This window comes from Typha latifolia, chromosome 5 (assembly GCF_019914945.1).
Source record: "Typha latifolia isolate L0001 chromosome 5, TyphaL0001v2, whole genome shotgun sequence".
NCBI classification, from domain to species: domain Eukaryota; kingdom Viridiplantae; phylum Streptophyta; class Magnoliopsida; order Poales; family Typhaceae; genus Typha; species Typha latifolia.
The window spans coordinates 12,527,090-12,540,742 of NC_133090.1; the positions used below are offsets into that span (position 1 = coordinate 12,527,090).

Sequence of the window (13,653 nt, forward strand, 5' to 3'; positions counted from 1 at the left end):
TTTTGAACTTTTGTGACTACATATTATATATGCAAAACAGACTTTTGTAGTTACAAAGTTATGCCATTCCAAATAATAATTTTCAAATATATTAGTATTTTAATAAGTAAATTATTTATTAAGTTAAAACGCTTTCATCTTTGTTAACTTTTGTATAAATCGCTTTCGAGAAAAGCCCTCGCTTCTCGGAAAAGCTTTCCTTTTCACTGTAGCGGTACTTCAGTAAAACCTCAGCTTAAGCATTTAGACAGAGTCTGGTGATGTCCATAAGACGAAAATGAAAAAGCCCAGAATAACGGTATCCCAGTATGGGCTAAATGGTAGCCTAATAGTTTTTCAAAAAAAAAAAGCGGATAAAGATTAATTGCTTTTTTTTTCCCTCACTAAGGTGCTATACTTCATGCCCCATTTATGATCTGTTATATGCTCCTGCATCAAAGTTGGTAAAAGAAAGGCACTGTTGAAGCGCAAGAGGTCATCCGAAGCGAACAACCATCCATGAGTTCAAACCCAGGAATGAATCAATCAGTTGAAACTTTTCTGAAACAAATAAGATGAAGAACTAAACTGGATGGCACAAATCAAATTACTAGAACGAGAAGATCCGAACAAGTACAGAAAAAATGGAACAAATCTTAGGAGCAAACATAATCCATGACCAACAATCTAAGCTCAAAGATTGAGCATTTCACAATTACCAAAAAGTTTGTAACAAGTATATATTATATTGGTAAGCCAGTCTCCATCCAAAGCTCTCGTACGCCCTCTGAAGGCCACGTAAAATCAAGACTGAAAATGACAGTCAAAAGAATGGTCGGTTGTCAGCAACCAAACAAGACTAATCATATATATATAAATTTTGATTTTCTAGATTCTAACTTCATGAAACAGTTGTGTAATTTTGTTTACTAGGAAACAGAAGAAGACAAGATAGCCACCTTGTTTGCGATGTTGTTGGATAGCCAATCAAGCCCCTCATACAACCCCTCACCAGATGTAGCACATGTGCTCTGTATGTACCTGCAACCAAATATATTATTTCTCAAGAATCAGCATCCCGTTGATGGAGAAACTATGTACAGCTCTACTCAAACTATATGTATAACACCCGTACCAGTGCCGCTGACGTAGGGAATGCAGGCCAAGTTTATCAGTAATTTCAGCAGCATTCATAGCATTTGGAAGATCTTGCTTGTTTGCAAACACAAGCAACACAGCATCACGTAGTTCATCCTGCCACCATTTAAAGCACTAAATATTGAAAAAACTGATCCTCAAGATATAACATCACTTGTAGACCTCCATAATTCAATTAATTATTTCGTACATAAGGCATCTATCTATATGAAGTTCTTTAAAAAGCAGTGTCCCTAAAAATGTGACAACCGAATCCATGACGCCCATCCTCATCATTATTAGTTGGCCTGCTGACAAAGCACCATGCAGATAGGCATTGCCAGCACATGCAACTATGCCATGTCAGTATGACATGCCCATTATCAGCAGCCCACCAATCCCTCGTCGAAATGGAACCCCATTTCATTGTGGTAACTAGTAGTATGCTAGACGAGCACCAATACAGGGCAGTGGTAGGAGGTTATGAGTTTAAGTGCTCCTGAGCGTAATAAATTTTTTTGTGAAAGAAATTTAAAATAGATTGAGCATGTACAAGCTTTTTTTAGTCCACTTATGGTTTGACTCTTTTTTTGCTTATTTATTGGGAAAGTTGGCCCATATCTCCAACTTATATACCTGAGAGTGCTAGCTCTTTTGTCTAGCATATGATTAGTCTATAAATTCTTTATCAATAAAAAAAAAAAGTAGTATGCTATATAAATGTTCTCTATTATGTATATCAGCTTATATAATGTAATACACGACACATCCAGAAATATAAGTGGAAAGATAAACAAGATTGTTAACAAAAAATATATAAATTTACCTCATTCAGCATCCTATGGAGCTCATCTCTAGCCTCAACAACACGATCTCTATCATTGCTGTCTACAACAAAGATAAGGCCCTGGGTGTTCTGGAAGTAATGCCTCCACAAAGGTCTGATCTGTTTTAACAAGCATCGAAGTTACAAAAACCATCATCTGGTGGACATAAAAGCAAATAAAAGATTACAGCAACCAATGTGTAATTGAATTCATCATAATGTACAAAAAAATAGCATTTGTTACTTAATGATAATTCACTGTCATCCAGAACAAATAGAGCAATTAACCGCTTTATGCACAGATACAGAAACAGATGTCTGTGACTTATGATAGTTATGATTCAACCAACTCGCGCAAAACATGCAATGTATTCTTTGCAACGTGAAATTGTTGAACATTAACTTCCGCTTACCTTATCTTGGCCCCCAACATCCCAAACAGTGAAGCTAATGTTCTTGTACTCCACAGTTTCCACGTTAAACCCTGCATTTAGATACGGAAAGTTATTTCCAGGTCCAAAGATTTACAAGACATGCAGCAGCTACACACACACACACACACACACACACACACACACACACACACACACACACACACACACACACACACAAGATTTACAGCCTTAAATGTGCAGGAAACTTGTAGCATGTCAAACAACAGAAATAATCCTCGTCTAGCAATGTTGCAGGAGATAAAGACCCATGATGAACAGCTAAACTGAAATTACTAGCAATGCATGCACTACCGAGTAAGAGAATTATTCACAAAAGAATATGTCTGCATTGCCTAATGCAGCTTACTTCTCTGACCATTACAATGTAAATAATGCAGCTTACTTCTCTGACTATTACAATGTAAGACCGCACCTAAAGGACTGAGACAGTCTATAATGCAGATTTCCACCCAAGGAAACTACTAATTTTCACAGGAAGGAGCCATATGAAAAGCCCTATAAGAAGATATGCTGTTATTTTTTTCCCACCAACATAGACAAGCTGCTTTTGAGGCAAGGGACCATTGATTCATTACATGACAATGACTCCAAATTGAAAATATACACCTAAGATACCATAATATGACCCATTTCACAGAATTTGTTGTTTCCCCAGAAACCGGATGCCTATTGAACTCATTAGGCTAACAAAACAAAGTCCACACCTATTATCAAAACTGACAGAACTAAACTTAACTCAACCACATACTGACTTTATACCGCAACAGCACATGTCTATATCGATCCATCTCTTAATAATCGACCAGAAGGAACTTAAAGGGGACCTTCTGTTGCTACAATCAAAAGCTCACGAAGAAACAAAAGATATCTGTAACCTACCAACACTAGAAGAGAAAGAGAAACGAAGGGAAAAACAAAGAAGCGGTAGATCCTTAAGAGTTGAAGGCAGAATCCGAAGTTAAAATCAAAACGACAAATAATTGTAGAACTCAGCGCTTACCTATGGTGGGGATGGTGGTGACGATCTCTCCAAGCTTGAGCTTGTAGAGGATCGTCGTCTTACCAGCCGCATCGAGCCCAACCATCAAGATCCTCATCTCCTTCTTCGCAAACAGGCGGCTGAACAGCTTCGTAAAGGTAAGTCCCATCTTTCCACTCCTTCTGCACGCAAAACACAAATCTAAGCCCCGGATCTATACGGATCCACCCAGATTCAAACCCAAATCCAAACAAAATCACCAATCCAAACCATAAACTAGGTCAAAGCCACAAGATCTGCGAGATCGAGAGCAAAACACTACCAGATCTATGAAACGAACGATCGATCTAACAGATCGAGAGAAAAACACTACCAGAAAAGATTCAAGGAGAAGAGGGATCTACCAGAGAGATCTCCTTCTAATCGCGATTCGGAGATCGCTTCTTGTCTTCTTTTCCCTTCTCTCTCTCTCCTCGGGGGTGGGGAAATGGTGCTTGGCCTCTTCCTCCCATTTATAGGAGAAAGGGAGGAGAGGGGAATGGGATGCCATGGCTCGCGTCTAACGTACGCACATACGCGGGCAATGTCACACGCGCGGAATGCTTGCACGAATCTTACAGCTGATTATTAAGTTTGAAAAACAAAGGATAATTACACCTATGCGGACGGCTATACCCACCAAAACTATACCCTCTAATTTATTTTATTGGTATATTGAGCCTCTTAATTATGAAAAACCTCTCAAATATTTTTTAAATTATTTGATACCTTCTTTTTTATTAAAACATAAAATATAATTTTATATTCTCACAGGACTACTCTATCTTTATTTTAGAAGATAAATTATTTAATATTTTTTGTTAATATCATCAGGGGGATAGATAAGGAGATGCATGTGAAAATGGAGAATATAATGGATGAGATATTAGTGTAATTATTCAGTAAACAATTCAATCTGATTGCAATTTATCTCAAATAGGATGAAAAACTTAAGCTAAAATTAGGAGTAAAAAAAAATGAAATAAAAAGGAGATCATAAATCCTTGACCAAAGTTGTCACATTAATATCCTTAGCACTTTAAAAGGGAATATTTGCTTCCAACTTTAGAAATGCTAACAATTCAAGTATGGTCTTAAGAAAGTTGCTTGCTACCTAAGAATGCATTCTATATTTTTTAAAATTATTTTATAAAATAAATCTTACAAATAAACCAAGGTCATTAGACAATTTAGACTTGGAATGGAAGGAAGAGAGACAGAAAAGATTGTGATACAAGTAATAATAAGACTACCAACTCAGCTGCATTTTTGTGACCTGAAAATGAACTATATATAGATAGCCTTAGAAGAGCTAATTTAATTTAATACTAGTTTGTAGATAAGAACATAGTGTGTGATGATATGGGTATATACTATACTAACAACAATATATACTCGAGTAAGGACAAATATATACAATATGTGCATTAAAAAAAGCAAACGACGTGCAGTGCATTCGTGAGCATGTCCCAAGATGCGAGTCGTCCATTAACTTTGTTGCCCAATGGACAAAGAACAAAGAGATTCTTTAATGGGCCAAAAATGAAAGGGGGAAAAAAAGGAAAATTTTAATGGAAATGGAGATGCAGGGGATCGAACCATTTGAGCTACATCCCCGTTATGTCTCATTATATTTATGAAGATTTTATGGAATTAATTTTCTTAATTCGTTCTATCTATTATAAATTGAACATTTTAAATATGATTTCAATATTCGCTCCACCTTTTTATCTATGAAATATTATCCAACTTGATAATCGTAATGTGTTCTTAAGGTGAAGAACGTGGAGATTTGATATATCTGTCAACTCATCTTTTTTCTTTTTCTTTTGACGCTCTACTTAGTGGTGCGATTATAATTTTAAGAATTATTTTCTCTTGAGAAGCATGTGTTTCCTATGATTTTTTGAATTAGAGAAGTTTGATCAAGTAAGGCCCCATGATTTTTTTTATTTATCTAATTCGAGGTTTTTTATGTAAAAATCTTGGTGTATGATTATTATGGCTTGGTTGCTATTATTCCGTCATGTTAATTACTTCTGCATTATCTTCCCACAATAAGTTGGTTTCTTACTTAATTGTGGATAGAAAATGGAGGTTTGTTTCCTTAACAGTTAAGATGAAGGTTTAAAAATGTCTAAAGTTGTACATTGTTTTAGTATGTGCTTATTAGTATTATGGGCAATTTAGAATCAGATGCTGGAAATTTCACCATATTTACTAAAGTTCATAGATAGGTAAATTCCCCTATACTCTTTGTAAATTCCCCGGTACTCTTTCTTAAGTTCTAACTATTAGACCATTTGATTCAATTTCATGTGAAGTTTTCCCCTAAAGCAGTATGTCAGTCCATAGATTTCTGATATTATAAGGATAACCCTCCATGTTTCCTGAAATTATATCAAAAGATGAGTAATAGAATGCTGCTTTTTCACCAAAAGTAAGTTTCCAAACTCCATGATCCAAATGTTAGTCACCAATGGAATTTTTAGGAAACCTTCAAGATTATTAATAGCATAGCCAGTGGATTGCAATATGGTCTAACTCTAGTCTTTCCCCTACTTCCCCTCAAGCATCTGAAAGTCTGTGCATTTGGTTTCTTCTCACAAGATTCATGATACTTTGATTTGAATCTTTAGGCCAGAAAGGGAGTTTTGGATTAAAGTGAGCTTCCTTAGTAACTCACCAAATTATATATGGCGTAGCATAATTGTAGGGATTGGTTCTATATATAGATAAAAGGATATGATTGTATAGGATTCTGATTGTATAGGATCATTAAGATGTATTATGCATTGTTTATATAAAGAGAATGACACCCCTCAAGGGATTTTGCAGCTAATAGCTTTTCTGACTTGGTATCAGAGCCTGATTCCATCTCCTTCGCCATGACTTCTTCTGATCTCGCTTCCAACACCGTCAGCGCCCTGGTCTCCTCCCCGAGCGCCTCCATCATGACCTTCTTCTTCTTTCGCCAACGCCATTACTTGTAGGTTAACTCGCACCAATTTCCTCCTATGGAAGGCCCAAGTAGTCCCCATCCATCCAGCTCTTTCGCTATCTCGACGGCACCATTCCCATGCCGCTAGCCACGGTGACCGAAGGGACTGGCACTGCCGCCAGGCAGGTGGAAAATCCTGCCCACGTTAAATCTAGGATCAGGTGATCTTGGGTGGCCTCCTGTCCTCCATGACTAAGGATGTGCTGCCTCAACTCACGCGCGCCGGCACCTTTGCCGAAGTGTGGACGACGCTCCACACAATGTTCTATGCCCAACATCGCGGGAACGCTATCCAAATCCGCCCCAGCTTTCCACGACGAAGAAGCTCGACATGAGCGCGTCTGAATACTTCCAAAATATAATGACCCTTGCCAACACCATGGCAAACATCGGGCAACCCATGTCTGATGAAGAAGTGATCGGCTACATCCTCGCCGACCTTGGTGCGGGTCACGATGATCTCGTCACTGCCATTACCGTCCTGAGCAATCAGCGAGCGGTGACTCTCTCGGAGCTGTACTCCTACATGCTTGTGCATGAAGCTCAAGCTGCCATGACAGGTGGCATGGTGGAATTTTCTTTGTCCACCAACAACGCCATGCGTCAGAACTCCTCCAACGCCCCGCGCCGCAACAACAACAACAATAACTACCACAACAACTTCAACAATAATCGTGGTGCCTACCACGGTGGCGGAGGCCAGGGCGGGTGTGGCCATGGTAGGAACAATGGCCCTCGCTGCCAGGTGTGCGGCATCTATGGCCATATAGCCCTAAACTGCTGTAACAGATTCAACCATGCATACCAATTGGAGGAGTACCATGGTGGCAACAGCGCATGACTAGAGGAGGCTACAATGTTGACACAAACTGATATATTGACACCGGTGCAACGGATCACCTGATGAGTGATCTTGATCGGTTGAACATTTAGGAACGCTACCACGGCAAGGATCATGTTCAAGTGGCCAACGGAGTAGGTTTGCATATTTCACATATTGGTCATTCTATAATTCCTGGCTTAGATCGTTCTCTTCCTCTTAGATTTTGGGATGAAGCCTTCTTGACCGCATGCTACTTAATTAATCGTATGCCAAGCCGTACTATCAATAATTCTACCCCTATTACACGCCTTCTCAACATTACGCCAGATTATACCTTTCTTCGCACTTTCAGTTGTGCATGTTGGCCTAGCCTTCGGAAATATAATTCTCATAAGTTGCAATTTCGTTCCAAACTATGTGTCTTCTTGGCATATAGTTCCATGTATAAGGGATATAAGTGTCTTGACAAAAGCACTGGCCGGGTGTATATCTCGCGAGATGTTGTCTTTGATGAATCCTTTTTCCCTTTTTCCACTCCTTCTCGGTCGGTCATCCCTTCTTCTAATGTTGTTTGTTTCCTTCAGTCTGAATGGACAATTGTGAATGATCATATGCGAAATTATGACTTATCGCTTTTGTTGTCTAACATGTATGATAAAGCTGCAGTTGCACCGCGTCCCGTGCCTCCGATAGACGATCAGCGCATCTGCATAATCGATGTCCCGGGTGCATGCAGTCCTGGGCCTGCTACCTCGACTCCTGGCCCAGGAAATCCTCCGTTGTAGTAGCCACTCAGTGCAGCGACCTCAGCACCCGCGCTTGGGTCGAATTTATACATGATCATCGGGCGAGCTGGGCTTAAGTATTTGTTCATGGCCCGACCCACCAATCACTCGGGCCGAGCTAGAATAGTCTAGCCTGTTACCGCCCATCGGCCCGTGAGAGATTGCGCTAGCCGGTTGGGCCAAGCCGGCTCGACCTACCAATCATTCGGCCCAACCCACATTTTAGCTATTTTTAGAATTTTTTTTACTATTAGCTTATTTTGTTTTAAATATTTATGTTTCTCTATTTAAAAATAATAATAATAAATTAAAAAAATTTAAATGTGTGCTTAAAAAAATATAAAACGGTACAGTACTAAAATTTTAGTTGGTTTTTACTATAGTAGAATGGGTAAATACTATAGCAAAATAGGTTGGCCTAGTTGCGGGCCTAACAGGCGGGCTTTTGGGTTGAGTCGGGCGGGCAAAGGGCTGGCCCGTGCCGCCCATGGGTAGTTCAGGCTCAGGCTGGGCCAGGCCTAAACCAGGTCCGGGCCGGGTCAGGCCGGGCACGGGCAGGCTGGGACGTTTGATCACGTCTAGTCGGATTCGGCCTAAGTTCCTGCTACGCTCGAGCCTGATGCACATTCGCTGAGTCACAGAGTAGGCGACACCAATATCGAGCTTGCACTAGATGCTGCTCCCGCTAATGCTCCACCCGTGCATTAGATGATTACTCACCTTCGCGCCAACAAGACCTTCCCCAAGAAATTCACAGATGGCACTATTCAATACACTCCAAATCGTCGTGCTTTCTTTGTTGAGCCTACATCTCATTGGCTTGCTCTTTCAGATCCGGATGGGCGCTCTGATATGGAGGATGAGTTTGCTGCTCTTCAAAAGAATTGTACCTGGAGACTTGTGCCACGTCCATCGGGCATCAACGTTGTTGGCAGTAAGTGGGTATTCGAGCTTAAACAGTTCTGCATGGTTCCATTGATAAACATAAGGCACGTCTGGTTGTTCGAGGGTTTACACAACAGTATGGTGTCAATTATCAGGATACTTTTAGCCCTGTTGTTAAGCCAGCCACTGTTCGTTTGGTCCTTGCTTTGGTTGTCTCCAAGGGATGGCATCTTTGCCAAATTGATGTTAGTAATGCCTTCCTTCATGGTTTTCTGAATGAGGATGTTTATATGTAGCGGCCACCGGGTTTTGAAGATTCTCAGCATTCATCCTATGTGTGCAAACTACAAAAAGCACTTTATGGTCTGAAACAGTCGCCTTGCGCTTGGTTTTCTCGCCTCAGCGACCGTTTGCATCAACTTGGGTTTCAGTCCTCCAAGGCATATACTTCACTCTTTCTGTTTTTCCATAGGGATATCACCATCTATATGCTTGTGTACGTGGACAACATTGTTATTGCTAGTTCTTTCTAGAAGGCTGTTGATCATTTGTTGTGCGCCCTGTCTTCCTCTTTTCCGATCAAAGATCTCGGTCGGTTGCACTATTTTCTGGGGATTGAAGTCGTCTACAATTCAGGGGGAATCACCTTGATGCAACACATGTATGGCTCCGACCTTCTTCACCGAACTCACATGGAGAATTGTAAGATCGTCTCAACCCCCATGTCTGTTATGGACAAACTTGCGCGCTACTGTGGTACATCACTTGGTGATGATGATGTTTTCAATTAACGAAGCATAGTTGGGGGATTGCAATATCTTACGTTAACAAGGCCAGACATTTCTTTTGCTGTAAATAAGGTCTACTAATATCTTACCAAACTCACTGGTGTGCATTGGGAGATAGTCAAACGTATCTTAAGATACATCAAGGGCACAGCTGCTACGGGACTCAGCATTAGGCGTTCCAGCTCCACCCTCCTGAGTGTGTTCACAGACGCAGATTGGGCTAGTTGTGTAGATGACTACAAGTCTACGGGAGGCTTTGCAGTATTCTTAGGCCCTAACATGATCTCATGGAGTTCTCACAAATAACCCACAGTGTCCTGGTCTAGCACTAAAGCTGAATACAAGGCCTTGGCGAATGACATAGCTGAAGCAACGTGGGTACAATCTTTGCTAAAAGAATTGGGCATATGCCAGCCGCGACCTCCAGTCTTATGGTGCGATAATCTTGGAGCTACCTATCTAACAGCCAATTCGGTTTTTCATGCACGGACAAAGCATATAGAGGTGGATTTCCACTTCGTCAGGGAGAAGGTTGCATTGGGTGCACTTGGTGTCCGCTTTGTATCGTCTAATAACCAGGTAGCAAGATGGTTTCACCAACCGGCTACGCGCTACATGCTTGATCGCCTATGACGCAATCTGAACTTTGTTACGGTTAAGATTGAGGGGGAATGTAAACATAGTAGACAGCGATCTATTAGGCATGATTATATATGGCATAGCATAATTATAGGGATTGGTTCTATATATAGATAAAAAGGATCTGATTGTATAGGATTCTGATTGTATAGGATCATGAAGATATATTCTGCATTGTCTATATAAAGGGAATGACACCCCTCAGGGGATTTTGCGGCTAATAGCTTTTCCGACTCTATACACATCAGATGTTATATCATTGGTTCACTAAAAAACTGCTGAACAATTTGGCAATTTACCTATAGGTAAAACTGGTGAAGAATACTTCTTTGGATACAGGAAATGCTGAACTATTTAGCAATTCCCTTCCAATCTAATGACATGGCATCTGGCATGTATAAAAAGATGCTCATTTCAGTATTAAATTTGGTGAGTGGATTTTAGATCGATAAATAAATTTCTGAGGAGGCCCACTTTCGGTCAAAAAATCCTAAAAAGGATGCATGAAGGTACTACTATGTCTTTCCTGGTATGTTCTTTGAGATCTGAAACTAAAGCTACAGGTAATGAAAGGCACCAATGTTACTAACTGAAACCAATGGCCTCTGGTCACATGACTTTGTATAATTATCCATAAAGACTGCAGCATTTCAAAGACTATTAGTACTCTAATCAGAATCACATGAGCAGCTACTTTGTGGTCCTGAAATTTATCAGGTACTAATGTCTAAGTCTCATCAGTGATAAAGATTGAGAAATGAACAAAAAGCTCTGCCTTTTGTAATCTTTTCATAATGTAAAGAAGTAACATGAGAATGGTTGGTAAGTTTGTTATATGGCTTGTGAGGAAGTACATGAAAATGTACCATTTACATACCATAGAAAGGCTTTATATCCTGGATTAGATATGGCATGTAATCATGTAAATCTGCATGGGGCCTTCTGTATTCTATTTTAAAGTTCTCATTCTTCAATCTTGATCCATGTGGTGGCTAACATGCTCATGACACAGCAATCTATTTTAATCATAAGAAAGAAAGAAAGAAGAAGAAGAATGCAGTTCAAATGTAATTCTTGGTCACATATCCTCACCTCCTATGTTTTTATATATATAGATCTTGAAACATGGAAGAAGGCTTGTGTTGTATTTACATATTAGACTGATAAAACTGATGGAATAGATTTGATGGTTATGACATCCGTAAATTTGAAGGGCATAAAATATTCAACAGGCAAATCTATTTGAATATGTATATTTTCTTATAAATATTGTAATCAAAAGATGAAAATAAAAATGATTTGAAGGTAAAAAATTATGTAAACGATTAGATGGTACACATGCAAATTAAATGTTCTGAAAGAGATATATATATATATATATATATGTGTGTGTGCAAAAGTACATTTATATACTTTTCACTTCTTCAATAAAATGATGTGCAATTCTTTAATTACAGAGTGGCTATATGAGAAATGCATATAAAGAACTGGCTCCCACAGAAATATAAATAGACTCCCACATCCTCTTCAAACTATCACCAAGCTTCTTTTAACCAAACCAGCCATGAAATCCATCTGCAATGCTTTCTCCATATTGGTTTCTTTGATGCTCCTTCACTTCTTTCTAAGCTTTCCTTCACCAATCTCCTTTGATGGCACTATTCAAAGAGAAAGACCACAACCAAGAAGGCTACTGCAACCTGCGACGACGAACTATGTCGATCCGAAAGGCTCCTTCAGTGCAGAAGTGAACATGAAGCCTGAGATAGAGGCCAATGCAAGCCTAAAGAAGATGCCACCAAGCAAGTCAAATCCAAAACAGAATTAGTCAGGGTGATTGATCTTTAAGAAGAGAAGAAACATTCTCTTCTAATATTTTTGTACTGATATTTTTTCCTTCTTTTTCAGATTGTTAACGTGATTCTGTGCTGATCTTAAATTGTCCTGTATGCCATAATAGGATAAAGGACATGGAAGATTAGTTAAATGTGTTGATACAAGAGATTTTATGATGGAAAATTTCTTCTGCTGCATGAGTGAATTAGTAGTCCAATATCTAGCCATACATTGTTAGTATGCCTTCACACAGTTTATGCATTGTGATCATAGTATATTATTTTGTTGGTTATAGTACTTCTCTACTTAATCTAATCAAGATCTCACTATTTACTTATGAAAAACTGTTAGAAATTTTAGTTTATCTTTTTCTTAGTGAGAAGTGAATAGAAACTACTGAGCAATGAATGTTTTTTCTTTTTTTTCTTCTTCAGTTTTTCCTGAAACATTACATGTTCAGAATCAACAAGATCCAGAAACTGACAAATTATACCACGGTGAAAGTTACTTGTTTTAGTAAATCCTTACGAAACTCCTATTCCTTTTCTTAATTCCATACGTGTATTATGAACAATATCATGCTAGAAATAACATACTTATTGTTAACTTGTCAACAAAACAGTCTGTAAAGATAACCAAACAATGACTGGCTGAAGAAAATTAGGGTGAACACAGCATGAGATCTGGAGTTGAGAAATTTGATGATATAAAATGTTGGTATTAGGTCCATCTCCATGGTCCCCATGGTTAGTAGTACAGATAAACACTAGCAGAGATCCAGATGGGCATTCTGGCAAAGTACAAGGGAGAACACTGATACAAACTTTACAGTGAGACAACAGGCATCTCTTCTTAGATCTCAGTACATGGTTCCAAAACAAAAGCACATGCCATCTGTCTAGAATGGATGAAAGCTAGGGTAAGTTCTGAATTGCTCCCTAAATAATCTACAACAAAATTTCCAGGTAACTAAGCATCAAGGTTTATTAGTTCATACTAAGTTACTAAGCTAAATCGCTTTCTCCTCAGTGGAATCCCAAGGAAGATTGAGGTGGCAACGAATAAATTCAAAATTCTGAGACTTTGGAGCCGTTTGGTTTGTTGTATTTGAAAATTCTGTCTATAGATGTAGAATCCAGCTTAGAAGTAGAGAAACTAGTATTTGATTTAGTGTGTTAGAAACACAAATCAACAAATTAAGAGGCTTTTCAACGGTTCCCAACTCAGAAGCTGTAGCTTTAAATAGATCAAGGCCTTTGTCTTCGAATTCTTTATTTAATCTTTAACCTCCTCATAAAGTCGAATGCCACGCCAGAAAGCAGCGACGAACACTCTCTTCATCAACTATATGCTCATCAAAAGTTTGCATATACCAAAAGCAATCACATATGGCAACACAAACTAAGGACAGAATTCTCAATCACCAAAACAAGCATCTTCCGGTGACCTTAGTCAGGAGGTTCCCAATGATGAAATGAATG

The 13,653-nt window shown here is 39.1% G+C and overlaps 1 protein-coding gene across 2 annotated transcripts; it reads right to left on the reverse strand.

Moving 5' to 3' along the window:
* Window positions 1-555: 555 nt before the first annotated feature.
* On the reverse strand, window positions 556-3,931 carry LOC140789403 (ADP-ribosylation factor 2). 2 transcript variants are annotated; one of them, XM_073139092.1, is made up of 7 exons: window positions 3,781-3,931; window positions 3,398-3,558; window positions 2,356-2,426; window positions 1,943-2,062; window positions 1,115-1,233; window positions 939-1,020; window positions 556-789 (listed from the first exon to the last, which is right to left on the reverse strand). In XM_073139092.1, exons 2-7 carry the CDS (start codon window positions 3,543-3,545, stop codon window positions 784-786), a joined length of 546 nt encoding a protein of 181 aa, XP_072995193.1. In that variant the 5' UTR covers window positions 3,546-3,558; window positions 3,781-3,931; the 3' UTR covers window positions 556-783. The 2 variants fall into 2 exon arrangements, with proteins under 2 accessions (XP_072995193.1, XP_072995194.1); XM_073139093.1 differs by having other exon boundaries at window positions 3,750-3,852.
* Window positions 3,932-13,653: the final 9,722 nt, after the last annotated feature.